Below are 16,534 nucleotides of genomic sequence, written 5' to 3'. Positions count from 1 at the left end.
GAGAGAGAGAGAGAGAGAGAGAGAGAGAGAGAGAGAGAGAGAGAACAGCGTAATCTGCGCACGTGCGGACCAAGAGCACCTCGATCGATCGTCCTCGTCGCTGCAAAGAGTCGTTATGGCAGAGTACCGGTAGTGTCGCGGTTGGTACTAGAATCCGTACTACAGCACGAAACTAGCGAGCACGCACTCGACGCTTTCAAGTACGCGAAATGGAAGAGTACGAAAAGATTCTTTTTGCTTGAAACGATCTCACGTTTATCAAACATTATAATATGTATCCAATTTTTGCTAAAGCTTAATTTAAATTCTTAGCGAAAGTTAATGATAACTGGAAAATTAAAGACAAAATATTTTAGAAAATTATATAAAATATATTTATATAGTTTATATAATTATGTTATATATTTATAAAATATATAAAATATTATGTAAAACGTATATATATATACGTATTAATATTTATTGTATATATAAATATTAAATATAAATCTTTATATATAAACGAAATTAATAATTGTTTAAATATTTATTTCTTTCAAATTTATATACGCATATGAACTTAGGCGCTCTCGGATATTGAAAGCAAACACTCTGCAGCATAAAATAATTTAGACAATAACACATATTCTTTTTAAAGCGACTCACATTTTATCTCACGCTGAACGCTTAGCGAATGGAAAGATCAGTGACACGAGAAAAAGTACTTAGCTTATCAATAGATGACCTCAATAAGCATCTAATCTTGATCTAACCGTATCCGAAAATGGAAAAACGATATACATAGTGAAATAAAGATGCAATTTTGGACATTACTTCTTATCGTATTTGCATTTAGGATTGGGGAAAAATTACTTGCGCAATTTCTGATGTAATACACAATTATTACAAAGAAACATGTAATTATCTGATAATTATCTAATTATATTATATCATATATATATTATATCATATATATTATAGTCATAAAAAGCATATCATACTTATTTCTTTCTTTCTTTCTTATTTCTTTCTTCATACTTATTTCTTTCTTTCACTTGTTTAATGATAATTATTTAATGCATAATTTAAATGTGTCACATAATTATAATATAATTTGAATTGTATATTGTGGGATATATATAAATTGACTTTGTGATCTTTATTATCACTGTACTAATAAACAACTCATGTTTAATTCATGCAGTATGATAAACGATGAAGTGCAAAAAGGCGTAGAATTATTCAATAATACAAACAAGATTTATCTTTCAATCAACAAATGTCCTTGAACTTTGTGAACTGTATGAAGTGATTCGAGAAATTTACATTAACAAGGAAAAGTTCCTGGACGGAAGCCTGCAATATGATCAAGCTAACTGACGTTTTGAGGGTAAATGGTACAAAAGTTTCGGCCGACATTTGCCCAGCAGGAATGTCCTTTCGTCCAAACCTTACCTCCGAACTCTCATCAAAATTTCAACATGGCATTCACGCGGCCGCAACCATTCCGTGTACATATTTCTCTCCCATGTGCTCGCGCAAACTTCCCCAAATAAAGTTCGGAACTTCTTTCAGACTAAACGCGATCGCTCGCACGTGTGCAAACTTTCGCGAGATACGCAAATCGGAGGAAGTTATTAGGCACAATCTTTCTCTCTCGCTCTTACTTTGCTGCACCTATTTTCTTATAAAATTATAGCTCAAAATAGACATGCAATAGGGGAAGTAAGAATCTGAAAGAGAAAATTATAGGTCTAATTTTTTATTCCTGCACTAGACATTCTGTATTAGAACTCTTTTTCTCACCTTCATCAAATGTCAAACATATATCGATCTTAAGTTCCAAAAGTGTATACTAATTCAACCACAGAAAATACATCTTATATTAACTAATTCAATTTAGAATTAGTGCATAAACAACATATTTCGTAATAAATTGTGAATTTTAAACAGATTATGTAAAACATGTTACAAAGTTATGCCAGAATATTTTCATAATACTTTATATTACTTTATATTACAAAGTTATATTACAAAGTTAGGATATTTTCATAATATTTTATCAAGTATTGAGAAAAAGTTTTTGTCAAATGTAGCTATATTAGCTAATGTAGCTGTATTTAATGTAGCTATATTATGTAGCTATATTACTTATAACTGTTATAATTTATATTAATTAATAATATTTTACAAAACTTAATTACTTAATTTCATACTTTAAAGGTATGAAAGATTGCAAAAATGCAACGTGAGATATTGGAGTTACAGAATTATATGAGTCTATGATAATTTTTATTTTTTTATTATAATCAATTCCACAGGTAATAAATCAAGATCACTATAGATGAGCTATCAGGGATCGTGTGAATATTTATTTCAATTTTTTGATGTTTCACGCGTAGAACCAATAGGTCTGTTTGCATTGTATAAAATCCTCAAATATTTTTGCATTTGAAATGAGCCTTAGAAATATATAGAAATATATTTAACCTTGAAAAGAGAAAAAACGAAGATAGGAAGAGTAAAAAAAAGTACAAACAATGCGAACAGATCTTGTGTCTCCTAATAAAGGAAATTCCTCGTTATCTGGGAAATTATAGTTGACTATTGGTTGGCTTAATATTTCATGAGTGTCGATGCGTCTTAATTGTCACCGTTGATGTCTATAAAGGATGAAATAGGTCACTTTGGGTATGCAAAGTTTAATCGGGGGCGTCCGCATTAATAACAAAGTCATCGAATCGTAAACGCAAGAATAAATTAAATATTCTCGTACCATATACGTTATGCTTGCACATTCGACTACCTGACATATTCGATATTCGTTGCACGGCATGAGATTTAAATATATCATTGAGAGGAACACACGTCTACGTGCGTATATGTAAAATGGAGGAGGATCGATACGGCGTGTAAGAAAACTATAATTTGCAGGGACAAAAAAGGAGAAAAAGAAAGGAAAAAACGACCTGTTATCAACATAGCCGTGATGCCTTCTTTATAAAAGAAGAGGAAGAAAAAGTTCAAGATGTTACTCCTCGCATGAACGAATTTTATTTGCACGAGCCAAGTGTTCCTATTCGACGAACGCGAATAACGTCCTCGCGACAGTAATCCAGTCGCGTCGATACCGAACTCATTCACCCCTATCCGTGCGCGGGTGTATTTAGAGGAAAGAAAGAGGGAGAGAGATAAACAGAGAGTCCCTCCTGCGTGTCGGACATAAAGTTCGAAGTTCTGGAGCGCCTTCGATCGAGAATTCATATTTCATACGCCAGTCGCCGTACCCGTTCCAGAATGAGAAAGAGAGAGAAAGACGAGACAGGATCGTTCACGGCGCCTCTGAAACTCGGCTATCTATATTTCAAATCGTAGCGAGCAGTGGATAGATTATCGTCATTGAATGTGCGCGAGGAGAACGTCCTCATCGTCGCGTCTCATTATACAAGGAGAAGTCGCCGGCGCGAGTCAGACGCAAAAAAGTTTCTCTCGCTCGCTCGCTCACGCACTCACTCGTTTACTCTTACTTACGGAGGGGAGAACAGCTCGCGAGAGGCGCTTCGCTTTGTGCGCACAACTTTCAGCTTGCTGTCCCGTCCATTTGAGCCCCTTGCGCGTCGTTTAATTCGCCGGGATTACGAACAACCGCAGCGTGACCGTTAATTATGACGAGCCGTATAGAAATAATGCCCGCGAGCCTTTTTCTCTTCCCAAAAGCGGGTAAACTTTTCGCGTGAGCCCCAAAATCCCGCCCGAAAAATATGGAGAGAAAGAGGTAAGCACCACCCATCTGTTCATGACGTGACCCTATAATAATAAACGTTCGTAATCGTTGCGTTGGTAATCATAGATTACACAAAAAGTACGATTTAGAAATATCTAAAAATTTTATTAAATATTGGTCTAAAATATTTTTGTTGGATCATCGAAATAATTAGAATTAACATTTAAAAAGAAGAGCGTTAGGATGTGGCTAAACAAATTATAATAAAAGCTCTTTAATAATTCAACGAGAGATATTACAGTTGCAAATCTTTACTATAACCGTACGATTCAGTTTCAATAAAATAATTACAGCACAGATCGCTCTAATAATATTGCAGCAACATTGATCGGGCCCGGGAAATTCGAAAGCACGGAGGGTCGCTGAGAGGAAGAGGGAAACGCCAGACAGGAAGCAAAAATTTCACCGGGGTTTAATTCCTCTCGCGAGCGAACAGCCGAGTGATCGGAAACAGGCAGGGTGAGAGAAAGCAATTCGTTATTCCGGCGTAATGATCTCGCTGAGAGGATCGTCCCGTGTATTTCTGTTATTTTTGAATATTCAGATTTGAATTACGATTAAATTTCACTTTGCTGTTCGAATTTCAAATATCTAGCAACTCTGTTTGAGCAGATATATGTTCAGTTCCATTACGTGATTACGTGTACACAGAAGGTATGGTTTTGCTGAAATAACTAAACATTTAGCTATTAAATACAGATCTGACTTGTACCTTTGAGTGAAGTTGATGGGGAGACTCTCGTAGCCGCGAGAGAAGGTGACTTTGGAGACATCAACTTTGAAATATGCAAAGCTAAAATAAGACCTTTAACCTTCCGCTGAGGTTATCACAGGATCTAGGTTCCAAATTCAACGTGAGGGGTTGCGCAAGCTTCTTGCAAGGAACAGAGAATAAGAACATCAACCTATCAGAAATCATGTATTGTGAAATACACAGTTTCTGATAGGTTGAAATTCTTATTCTCTGTTCCTTATTCTCTATTCTTTTCATTGTGCACAGCTCCTGACTCTTTTCTTGGGTCGGAAAACCAAACACGGGAATAATAAGAAGAAGATACAGATCTGAATTTTGTTAGAACATCCAAATATATAAGAAGTTATGTAAGAAATTCAAACAGTTGATAACAACGCTGAAAAATGTTATGACATTCTAATCACTAGTTTGAGTACCTTACATAACTATTTTGATAGTTTAACAAAAATATTCAGATTTGTATCTAATTAAATTTTTAAATATTTCAGCAAAACTTTTCCCATATAACGCAGAAGTTTGCAGCAATATTGCTTCAGGAAAAATCTATACTGTATGGATTTCCACTGTCTCGCAGATATAGCAATCGCGGGAAAAATGTATATTGTATCTCACAACGTAGCGCAAATGAAAGACGATCATTAAAGAAAGTAATTGTTTCTCGTCGTCGCGCGCCGTGAGAGATTTGTAGCTCGGAAGGAGAACGCTTACGTATATATACGTGCGATGCATCGTCTCTTGGCGATGTAAACGGAAGAAGGTGAGTCTCTCCCTTATCTTTCCAAGCCGTTCTACTATTACTTTCGTACGTTTCTTTTCCACCGTGAGAATACGCCATATGCTGGCGGCCAGGGTAACACGGACTTCCAGCGTCGAGGTCGCGTGCGCGTAATCGTTCCGATTACCTTTGCTTATTGTTGCATTATGATGTAGGAAAAGTGCTCTTAATTAAGCGGTGCGTTCTAATTGATCTCTCCCGCGTGCACGTAACGTCCAGCCGCGATAACAGTCGCGACTACTAACATAGGGATTTGTTGCGATATCAGTTGGGAACGCAACATTACATTTCAACAAGCGATGCGAATGTTGAAATTTAATGGACTTGGACAACTGTTCGAACTAACTGCTCCAAGAGCCTTTTGAAAAGAATCTGTTTCTTAAACTGCTTATAATAATTATAAAGAGCTTTGTATGCGACTGTCAGCCGTCTCACAATGACAATAATTGACTAGGAAATTTCCATAGGATCGACAATAAAATATACGGTTGTCGCGAGGAAAATTATTTCTCTCGAGAAATTAAATCTCTTGAATAATAAGAATCTGAAAAATCATTTATATACAAAAATTATTAATTTGATTTAAATATTTTTTTTATTGAATGAATATTTATTTACTGTAAGTTTATGTTTACTTAATACTATTCAAAGAAACATGTATTAAGATTTAAGTAAATTTTTTTCAGGATATTTTTTTAAAGAATCTTATAATACGTGTATACATCGAAAAGGATGTTTTGTTGCTAGAAATGTGAATTATTTGTGATGTTTATAAAAAGCTTCGTTATCGGTGATGTACTGACGTATTCACGTCGTCAACAAAAATATAGATATGCATCAATCTCTAAATTGCGCAGTTGCGCAGACAAATAAATTACGTTGGTGTTAAACCACCGTCACGAATTTTACATTCCGTTATAATTACTAATCCAAGCCTCATAATCTTGCTCACGCGGACATCGTGACGTTCGTACTGGATGATTTACTCGACGATATACGTTATTTTTGCAGCAACACGTGCGTGTCTATTATGCGCAGAGAGATCGATCGAGACGCGACTGTGACGTCGCATTTTGCATCCTCCAGAATTCTTTCATCGTTTCCAGGAAAAGCACTACGCCCACGTTATCCTTGCGAATATCGAACCTCGCAAAGGTATGCGCATAATTCCGTACATTCGTTTTGTAACTGATTTCGTAAAGAAGTAATGTACTGAGCACGTGCGCGTCCGCGGAAAAAAAATGTCGGTATAAGTAATCCGAAACTTATCCGTTATTTGCGATAAACTGGTCAAGTTATTTATGAATAATAACAAAAAATATTGCTTTTATGATTATGCATTCAAATTATTCATTTTACATGTATATTTACATGTATGAATTTCTGCATCTTTCTTACTGGAAAAAAAGCTAAATTTTAATAATTCTAAATAAATATTTACTAAATATATATTTACTTGATTGATATAAAAATCATTAATTTGAATTAATTATTATTTTTTATTAATTATTTTATTAAATATTTACAGAATAAATGAATGTTTACTTAGTACTATTCGAATATGTATTAAGATTTTTTTTTCAGTGTACGTATTAATTTTATATTCCATTATATCTTCTATATTTCACACAACAATGTATAATTAATTGAATCTACATTTCAATAATAATTATAACGTTATAAAAATTACATGTTATATAAATACAATAGGAAATGGGAAAACTAGAAAATTTATAATCAACGGGGTGATTCCTTACATAAAAATAAGTTGCAAGTACAGAATGAATTCTTTTTGCCTGAAGCTTTATTGTGAGTAATTTCTCTTTTAATAAAATAAAAATTCACACTGAAATATTTAAGCATTAAGATCCGCTTTAATCGAAAATAGAATTATTTCTTCAATTGATAATTTAACTATTTATCATATGTTTTTTAACTCGTAAAGTCGCGTGGAAGTTATGTAAACATGATAACGTTTACAGTATTTTTCCATAAATCATATCTTAATTGAAGTGTACTTCGCAATTTTCAAACTTTATTTTTTTGGACTTCCAACTTAATTTTGTACATACAATAAATCACTCCCTCCTTCCTTATAGCGTGAATAATAAAATTTTTTGCAACACACATAGTATAATATAATGATAATTTCATGTATCAATATTCGCAATGTCGACGGGAGTAATAAAATGCAATCCTGCTTTTCATTTGCAGTCAAAAGAGGCAGCAGCAGCAGCAGCAGCAGCAGCAGCAGCAGCAGCAGCAGCAGCAGCAGCAGCAGCAACAACAGCAACAGCAACAACAACCACCACAGTCACAGCTACAGCAGCAGCAGCAGCACCAGCAGCAGCAGCAGCAGCAGCAGCAGCAATACGCCTCCTGGCACAGGACTACTCTCGCCTCCTGACCACCGATCTTGACCTTGACTGCGAGTCCAGCGATTCTGAAAAGCTGAAGAAGAAAAGGAAAGAACACGAGATGTACGAAGAACGTCGCGATGTCACTTCTTATGCGGTTTCGGCCATTCGCCAAAGGCTGTTCACGCAGTGAGGCAGAGAAATGCGGATGAAGAAACGCGCTGGCCGGCGAGGACTTTTCGCGGAATAACCGCTGCTCGACACCCGCAGAAGCGTGCCCTTCTTCCCCTTCGCGGTGGTGTAGTCGAAGCGGTCGAATCGATTCCGTTCGTATATTTTGTTTTAACCCGCCGTTAGTCGCCCGTTATTATATTTATTTGAAATTATTATGTGCGTATAAAAAAATTCTTCTTTTTTGAAAAATGATAATCTTAAAATATCTGTACTCTTTATTGAGAACAGTATTGAATAATATTGTATTTAAGATTATATTTACATAATTTAAAGCTATGATTATATAATTTTTTACACACGGTAATGAAGAACGGGATAAAAATATATATATAAGCGAGACTGACGGCGTTGTTAAAAAATTAATTACGATACGTAATCTTAGTAAACTCGGTAAATATTCGTAAATTATATAAAGACGTAAATCATGTGATAAAGTCATACGCGAATGTAGACGATAACCGATTAATAGAGTAGATTAGAGATAATGTATTTTGACTGAGGAACTCGGCAAACTTCTTAATCGAGTTCGAGTCGAAAATATATTTTTCTGTTGGACTTTTTGTACTGACAAAAAGACGTATTCTCATATCTGTGCAGAACTAATATGTCAAGCTGTACTAGGACCAGTCACCAGTATCAAAAAATGTACACATCAAATGGGCAAATATGAAGACTTATGCAGCAAGCATATTAACTATAATAAAGTTACACACCAGAACGCTGACTAATTTGTCATGATGTGCAATTATAGGGGGAAACAAAGAAAGATGTCTCTTTGATGTGGACTTATTGATGTTTTATAAGACTACACCACTTGCTTCTACGATATAAACTCCGCGGTTTTCTCTCTCATTATCATAACCCCGTAGAGACCCTTGACACAAGTGCAATGACATGTGAACGCCGTGATGAGGCTCCTCTGTCTTTCGTATATAATATACTATCTGTTTCAATAAGTAAAGCTAAAGTTTATCTGTTACTAATTATTTAGATATGAGATGATAAAAAAATTGTGTGAGAGGTAGATCAAGTAATCAATTTATTTTTCAGAAAGAGATAGAGATTATACAAGAACCTTAGTGAATCTCTCTCTAAGAAAGGATTGATAATAATCAAATTCTAGTACAGTTTTATATTTCATTATAGGTGCAGTTTTATATTTAAAGTTGTATATGATTGTTTTGTATTACTTAGTGCAATATCTCTTGCTTACTGATTGTTATCGTTCTGATTGTTATTTTGTACAGTCTGTTACCAACTTACTGTTAATATACTAAATGCTCATGTAATATTTTTATTTTTGCTCATCACGGCGATCATAACTAGTCTCCCGACCTGCGTAGTAGAAATTAGTGCGTCACGATTAAATATTTATATTCATGACTACAAGCCGAGTTTACACAAGCAGCGATATTTTCCATCTGCGCAATTAACGACGATGCATTTTAAGCCTCCGTACACCGATAGTTTGACTCTCTGTATTTAATTTCCGTCGTAAAATCTTGTTTCTCCGTTGCGTTAAATTTTACGAAACATCGAATTACAGTAAATGCGTTATCCTACAAATCTATCGATGCATCGATGCAATTTTCTGTTTCACGGAAAATTACATCAATATTTATTTTAATTGGCGTTTTTGTTCCTATTTACTAATTTAATTCGCAAACATTGTCTTCTCGTATTGTCTTACGATAAAGCACCCATGAAAGAAAAAAAATTCTTAATCAGAACAATATTTATATAAAACAAATATTATGCGCGCTTTTATGTAACACTTCACACGATAGCGCGAAGAAATTTATGGTTTTAGAAGCAATCACATACGTCAACTGAATTTATATCGAAAATTTGAGATAAATCTGAGAATTTTACATGATTGTACTTTTATGTCCTATTTTTTATTCTTTTATTATATCATTTCTTTATGTATGACGCGCTATAAGTGACAGTATGGAAAACAATTATTTTTAAATGCGGTTTGTATAGTTTGTTCCGGTTAAAAATATTGCAAATGTTTTAAAAAGGATCGACTAATTACGACTATTTTACTCACTTATCATTTGTATACACGTATACACGTATGTATATAGCGGTTATTTCCATTCGAGCACCGGAAGTCCTCAAAGACAATAATATATTCAGAGACACCATTTTAAAAATAGTCACGCTTTAATATCATGGCAGAATCGATTATTTATTATGTAAATGTATAGTCCTTATTTAATACCGTTGTTTGCATTATGGAATGAAATTCCATGTAAAGAATGGAAGACTTACTCACAGAAGAGGAATGAAATTTTATTGAAATTTCTAAAAATTTAACTAGATACAGATTTAAAGATAATTTTGTTGGACCATAAAATAATTATGTAAGAAACTTAAGTATAATGAACAATATTGCAAAAAGTTTCTAGCAACCAGTTTATTTTGATAATCCAACAAAATTATTTTCAGATCTGTATTTTAGTTAAATTTTTAGATACTTCAGCAAAACCGTTCTTTCCGTGCTGTTGCTGATGTAAACTCGACCATCGCATCGACAAACAAACTGAGCGCATTGATCCTTTGCAATCCGACAGATATAATACTGTACAACGATTCGTCTTTCACAAAAAAAATATCAATAATTTTTAACAGACCTTTTAATTTTTATATGTTACAAATGTATGTAATATGTATCTTATAATGTATTTCCCATATTACATAATTCCCACAAAAATATCTGAGAAGGCAAGGATTGAAGCGCACGGATAAAAAATAATAAAAAAGAAAAAATGCATAGTGTGAAATACGTGACGAGAATAGGTGCTATTTGGTAGTTAAAAAAGCAAACAGGGGACGGAAGAATAGTGAAGAGGGCTCACGATGAAAACATGTAGGTAGTTCATTTATAGGTAGAGAAAAGATATTTTATACGCGATGTATTATACACGCGCGTCCGGACGAAACAATGTGCCCATGTGCATGTTGATATATGTATGAATACACGAAATACCATTGTGCGCGATACCGATTACCGTTTTGTCAGAATTGAAATCTGATTATATTCAACATCGCGACGAAGAGAATTCCTCGCAGTGAGTCGTCACAGCATTTGATGCAGTTCTCATGCTGGATTTATGCGTCTCCGATGTGGATTAGTGTTTGTCAACGAAATTCCGTGGTCCCATTCGTGAAACATGTATCCCACGACATAGTAAATATTTTGAATTTTGGGTTAAATAAATCACGCCATGTCGCATAATTGAGCAATAAGAAACTTCCAAATAAGTCAATTGTGAAATGGAACATAAAGTCGAGAATAACAGATATTTCATAATATCTTTCGTATCTAAAAATTTGTTAATTACTTCAAATATTTGATACAATAATGTTTATTAATGTTATGAAACTATGATACTACGACGTAATGATAAAAATTGCTTGAAAATAGCACGAGACTCAGTGCTGAAATGAACCGCATCATCCAGTTTGTAATACAGTGTGGAATACATGGCTCACGATCGTGGAGAAAATTCTCTTTCTCTGGCTATATATCTACTAGAGCTACGATCCAGAAAGAGAGATTATGATCAGAGAATTGTCAACTATTTAATTATACGAGCCAGTAAATATAATATATAAGCATCGATGATTAAATTAACTAACTACATACGCGCGCGTTCTTACAAACACATACACACAAATACATAAAGAAAGAGAGAGAGAGAGAGAGAGAGAGAGAGAGAGAGAGAGAGAGAGAAACCTTCCTTTGTACATTTATAAAGCCGACAATCGCGGCTGCGATGTAGAGAAAGAGACGTATTAATCATGGTTTAATCGGAGCTGAAATATTGTTAACAGCAGCCGTTTGTGCGAGGTGGAGAAACGATGCAATTTTGTGTCCAATTTACTACGGTCGCAGATAACGCAAGGCGATCATCCAGCGGTGCATCAGTCGTTCTAATTCTAACGGAAATGCACATGGTTATTAGTGCGTCCGCGGCGTGACCCCGTTAAGAAGCCGCAATTTTAACACACCTACAACCGGTCGACGACAACAGACTGGTATATTACCGCGGTTAAAAGCAAAGACAACGACTGTTCTGTCCCCGTTTCGCCATCAGTAAGGCGATATCGCGCTGCCATGCAGAGGACTATCAGCGAGAATAAGACTTGGTGGTAGTAAAAAAAAATTGCTTGGAACGCGACGTAGTTGGCTGCAGTTACTCCCTTACCTCGTTCCCAATTAGAATGGAAGTTTTAATTGCGGAAGCCTGGGGTCAAGGTGACTTAATATAAAATCCGATTATATTAACTCGATTATATAACCGACGTATGGCAGCGCGAAAGATTTTTATGTGTTATAATATATAAAAACAATGTTTCTTCTTCATCTTTCTTCGAGCGTTCTTAACAATTTTAGCAAAAATAATATCTTTTAAATCTGAAATACAATTGAAAAACACAAGCAATATAAGATACAGGAAATAACTAACAGTTATCAAAAATCGTGTATATATGAAAGTATACAGTTTCTGATAGATTGCAATTTGTTATTCCCTGTTCCTGTTGCTTTCAATTGTCTTAGGCTTTTAGCGCTTGGAAAATTGATGAGAATTTAAGGATTACGTGAATGTCAGTTCCGGGAAAAAATTCTTTTTAGACATTCTGATCAATTTTCATTAATTTTTCCATATCCAGGTGCTAATGACATATTATAATCTGCGACGTATATAATTAATTCTTGATTTATAGAGCATGTATGAAAGGATCATGAGATCATCTCGTTAACTGCGACTGTGGCATACGATATTAATCATTATTACCCTTACTAGCGCGGTAATGCGCGCGGAATGTATAAATTTTGTATTTGTTTGTTTATTTATTGTTAGGTAGAGAGCGAACGTGGCTAGGCAGACATCACCAACTTTAGATGATCGAGACCCTGTGACTGTTTAGCCTTTAGATTTTATTAGCGACGTAAAAATGATGACTAAAATATTATTTTGTTGATATATACATATTATATATATAGATATATAATTACTATTGATTATGAATTACGAATAATCTGTAAATATACGAGAATACCGCAATGTTGTGTTTCTCCTATAAAATTATCTCGAGCGTTGTCTCTCCTCATCCCGAGATTTTTCCAAATCGATTTTTTGCAAACGCATCCTTTGCTGAGTATTACTATACTAATCAGAAACGACGATAATTAGACTGATTATCGCTGCCATTTACCTTAATTTATCGCTATTTTTTATCATTTTTACTGATAATCGCAAATATGTGTTCGATGTCTCCAATTATTATATCTCCAATTATTCTTTTAATTCAAAACATGGATATCTGAATGTTTTTTTCAAATCCAGTTCTGTAAGAAAATCTCGATTTTATCATAATTCTATTAAAGTTTTATATTCGATTTCACCTAGATAGAACACAAAATTATAATAAAATAAAAATTAATAGAAATTTAATAAAACTAACTAAAACTAGATTAGTTAATTAATCATTTATTTTGAGTATTAAAAGTATTATAGATGTACTTGTAATACTCAAAGTAAATGATTAATTGACTAGTACTAATATTAAATTTCTATAAGATAAGTATAACTGATGTCATTGTGATTTTTTTCTAAAATAATAAATAAATCTTTCTATTGAAGTGCAAAATAAAATTATTTTTACTTGATATAATTTCGATATTATTATAATTTTATGTTCTACCTAAGCAAATTTCGGTTTATCTGCAAATTTATGAAATATATGCAACAAAAGTTCATAAAAACAGTATTGTTTCGTTATATTAGTGTCGAATTGACGATTTTAAACGCGAAATGGAACAGACGATATTTTATATAAACTCGTGTGAATTTATGTTACATGACAGTTTCATCGATCTCGAAAATAAACATTATTATACGTATAGTAGCGAGATTCATATAAATTTGCATAAATTCACAGCAGTAAAGAATTTCACACTATACGCGATTCCATGCATTGATGATTTTCCTGACAACAATAAAAATCAAACCGTAAATCGAGAATATACGAAAAGTAAAAGAAATATAAATGAAACTTCTAGGAGGCGAAAATAGAGATAACGAAATGTAAAAGAAGCATAAACAACTCTTTTACATTTCGTTGTTTCTATTTTCGTCTCTTAGAAACTTCTTTTACGTTTTTGTCATTCTCTTCTTACATTCGACTTACATTCCGATTTTTATTTTTGCCAGAATTTCCTCGGAATCGGAACCGGGTTCGAATTCGAATGGAAAACTACTATGACAATAAGATAGTCGTTATGTCGGTGAATCAATGAAACGTGCTGCGAAAACGAGACATCGAATGCGGATATTTTATGAAATATTTCACAAAATGAATTGTAATTCAAATCTATAAATAATTATCGCGATACAACGAAAATCATTTATACATAAGTGGTAACTAAACTCTGTGGAAAAATAAATTTAACTATACAGTCATTTTCATCAATTTCATTCAATAAATTATACTTCGTTAAAGTATCGGATTTTATAGAAAATGAACGCTGTTGCTGTTCCATTTTCGGTAAGTCTCTTCTTCCCTTACAGAAATTTAATATCAATTTATTACATTGCAAGACAGTAATTAATTACTTTTTAAAAGTACTAAAAGTATTGGGCAATAGTGCTTTTAATATTTAATATGTAAATAATAATTATAATTACCATCTATTACTGTTAAATTGATCAATAATTAGATTTCTGTAAAAGTTTCAGATCTCATTATTATATTCTTGTGATCTTACATATTAATATTAAATTCAGTTCAAGAATACTTATACTCAATTCGAAGGAATTCTTGATAAAAACACTTCAGAATAAATTGAGATTGGAAATCGAATAAAAAATATATCGATTGTTCCTCTGGAATTTCGTTGAGTATATATCTGAATTTTAAAAATCTAAAATTTAAATATAAAAAAATATTAAACATTAAACATTAAAAATATTAATTAATATAAAGATGAAAATTCTATCCGAGTTTTCAAAATGATCAAAACAATCTCATTCCAACTGTTGTAGAATTTGCGTAAATTTCAAATAACAAGATCAATTTCGCTCCAGTTAGCAGCAGTTGATAAGTCAATGAATTCTATTCATGCTGGAATGTACATGTATTATTTTCAAACAGAAAAATCAGCAGAGAAAAAGAGAGAGAGAGAGAGAGGGGGAGGAGGGGGGGGGGAAGAACAGCATGCGCATTGAAAGCTTTGTACAATCCCTGTCAAAGTTTAATCAATTTTCGCGATCCCGAGCATATTTCACCAAACGCGATGTAAACTTTCTTAAAGGACTGTACTGCGCGAGAAAGAGAAAGAACGATAACCGCTTGAAGTTGTCTCTCTCGGGTGACGTTTCGCAAGCGCCAGTGAGCGCCGCGCGGTTCTAGATTGGATAGAGTTCAGTAAGGTCACCAGCCTCGCCGGTACGCGGATTTATGTTTCTACGTGCTCTTGCGTTTCTCCAGGATCTTTTTTCGTGTTGAAATCGCGCTCGCTCTTTAATTTCTCTCTCTCTCTCTCTCTTTCTCCCTCTCGCCACGTCCGACGTCCGACCATCCGACCGCGACATCGTTCCGTCGCGAACAGTCCGACGATAGTTTCGCTCGTTCCGCTGTGCTCCGCTGCCATTTCCGAGCTGTCGTCATCGTCCGTTTCCCACGGACGCGGGGACGCAGTCGGCCGACGTCAGCTGCTGATACGTCGCGCACAAGTTCCTTCCGCAGTTCTGAGGAACCAACTTCTTCTCTACAGAGCAGTAGTGCGAGGTACGTAGGATCTTATCTTGCCGCAACTTCCCCCCCCCTCGCGTCTTCACGCAGCAATGCATTTCGAGTCCCGCGAGTTCCGTCAATGCCGGTTACCGCGGAGGTTAGGCGTTCGCGCGCGCATCTGCTCCGCGATAGCTCAGATAGCTGCGATTGCGATATGTTAATTCAGTCGGCGAGATGAATAAACGTCCGTAGCGTGTCGCGACATTAATCCAAAATCGACGGATCGATCTCGACACCGCAAAGTGAGACTCCGATTTGAGAAAGGAGAATCAAGTCAGATCAGTGTCTCAATATCGCGATGGGACAAGCTCTGTGGGAGATTAATTCTTAAGACTCTTAAGACTCTTTCTATAGATTTCAGGTAGAAAAAAAGTCACATTAGAGTTCGACTCCAACGATTCTTAACTGTCCTTAACCCGTAAAAAAAGTGACAAAAGAATGTACATATAATTCATCGGCAGCCTTACAAGTGTAAGTCCTTGGAATTTCCATGTATTTTTGAGTAAATACATAACAAAAGAAAGCTATTCTTCATCGCGGAAATGATGACAATCTGTCTAAGATATCATTTGTACGGAAACATATGTATTTGAGGATTTCGATAGAATTCACGCAAGAATTCTTTACAATAGTCTATTAAAATATGTTATGGATGCTCATTAAAGGGTCGTGCGTAGTTGTTGAATGTTGGAATGTCGTTGCGCGATTATTGCATTCGCAATTGTTCGCAATTGTACGGAGGCGGGGCTGGGGGGAAAGGCAGAGAATCCATATACGGCTAACTTCATGCGAAAATGAGAAGTAACATTTGCATTTACATGAAATTAAGCGGTAAATTGTGT

The 16,534-nt window shown here is 34.6% G+C and overlaps 2 protein-coding genes across 6 annotated transcripts in view; both read left to right on the top strand.

The window, feature by feature from the left end:
• Positions 1 to 8,553, top strand: part of LOC108689696 — a 23,565-nt gene extending 15,012 nt beyond the window's left edge. The window contains exons 3-5 of the mRNA XM_018196583.1: positions 6,304 to 6,447; positions 7,507 to 7,536; positions 8,481 to 8,553. Coding sequence (XP_018052072.1) covers positions 6,304 to 6,447; positions 7,507 to 7,536; positions 8,481 to 8,553 — 247 coding nt within the window. The remainder of the gene's footprint in view (positions 1 to 6,303; positions 6,448 to 7,506; positions 7,537 to 8,480) is intronic.
• A 6,744-nt stretch (positions 8,554 to 15,297) lies between these two features.
• Positions 15,298 to 16,534, top strand: part of LOC108689747 — a 49,314-nt gene continuing 48,077 nt past the window's right edge. For 2 of the 5 annotated variants that reach the window (XM_018196675.1, XM_018196676.1), the window contains exon 1: positions 15,300 to 15,686. The gene's annotated coding sequence lies outside the window, so the exon portion shown is untranslated. Of the gene's footprint in view, positions 15,687 to 15,794; positions 16,164 to 16,534 lie in introns of those variants that run through there. The other 3 variants (XM_018196671.1, XM_018196674.1, XM_018196672.1) reach the window with 3 other exon arrangements.

This window comes from Atta colombica, unplaced genomic scaffold (genome assembly GCF_001594045.1).
Source record: "Atta colombica isolate Treedump-2 unplaced genomic scaffold, Acol1.0 scaffold275, whole genome shotgun sequence".
In the NCBI taxonomy this organism is placed as follows: Eukaryota; Metazoa; Arthropoda; class Insecta; order Hymenoptera; family Formicidae; genus Atta; species Atta colombica.
This window is presented reverse-complemented; position numbering and strand designations above follow the sequence as displayed.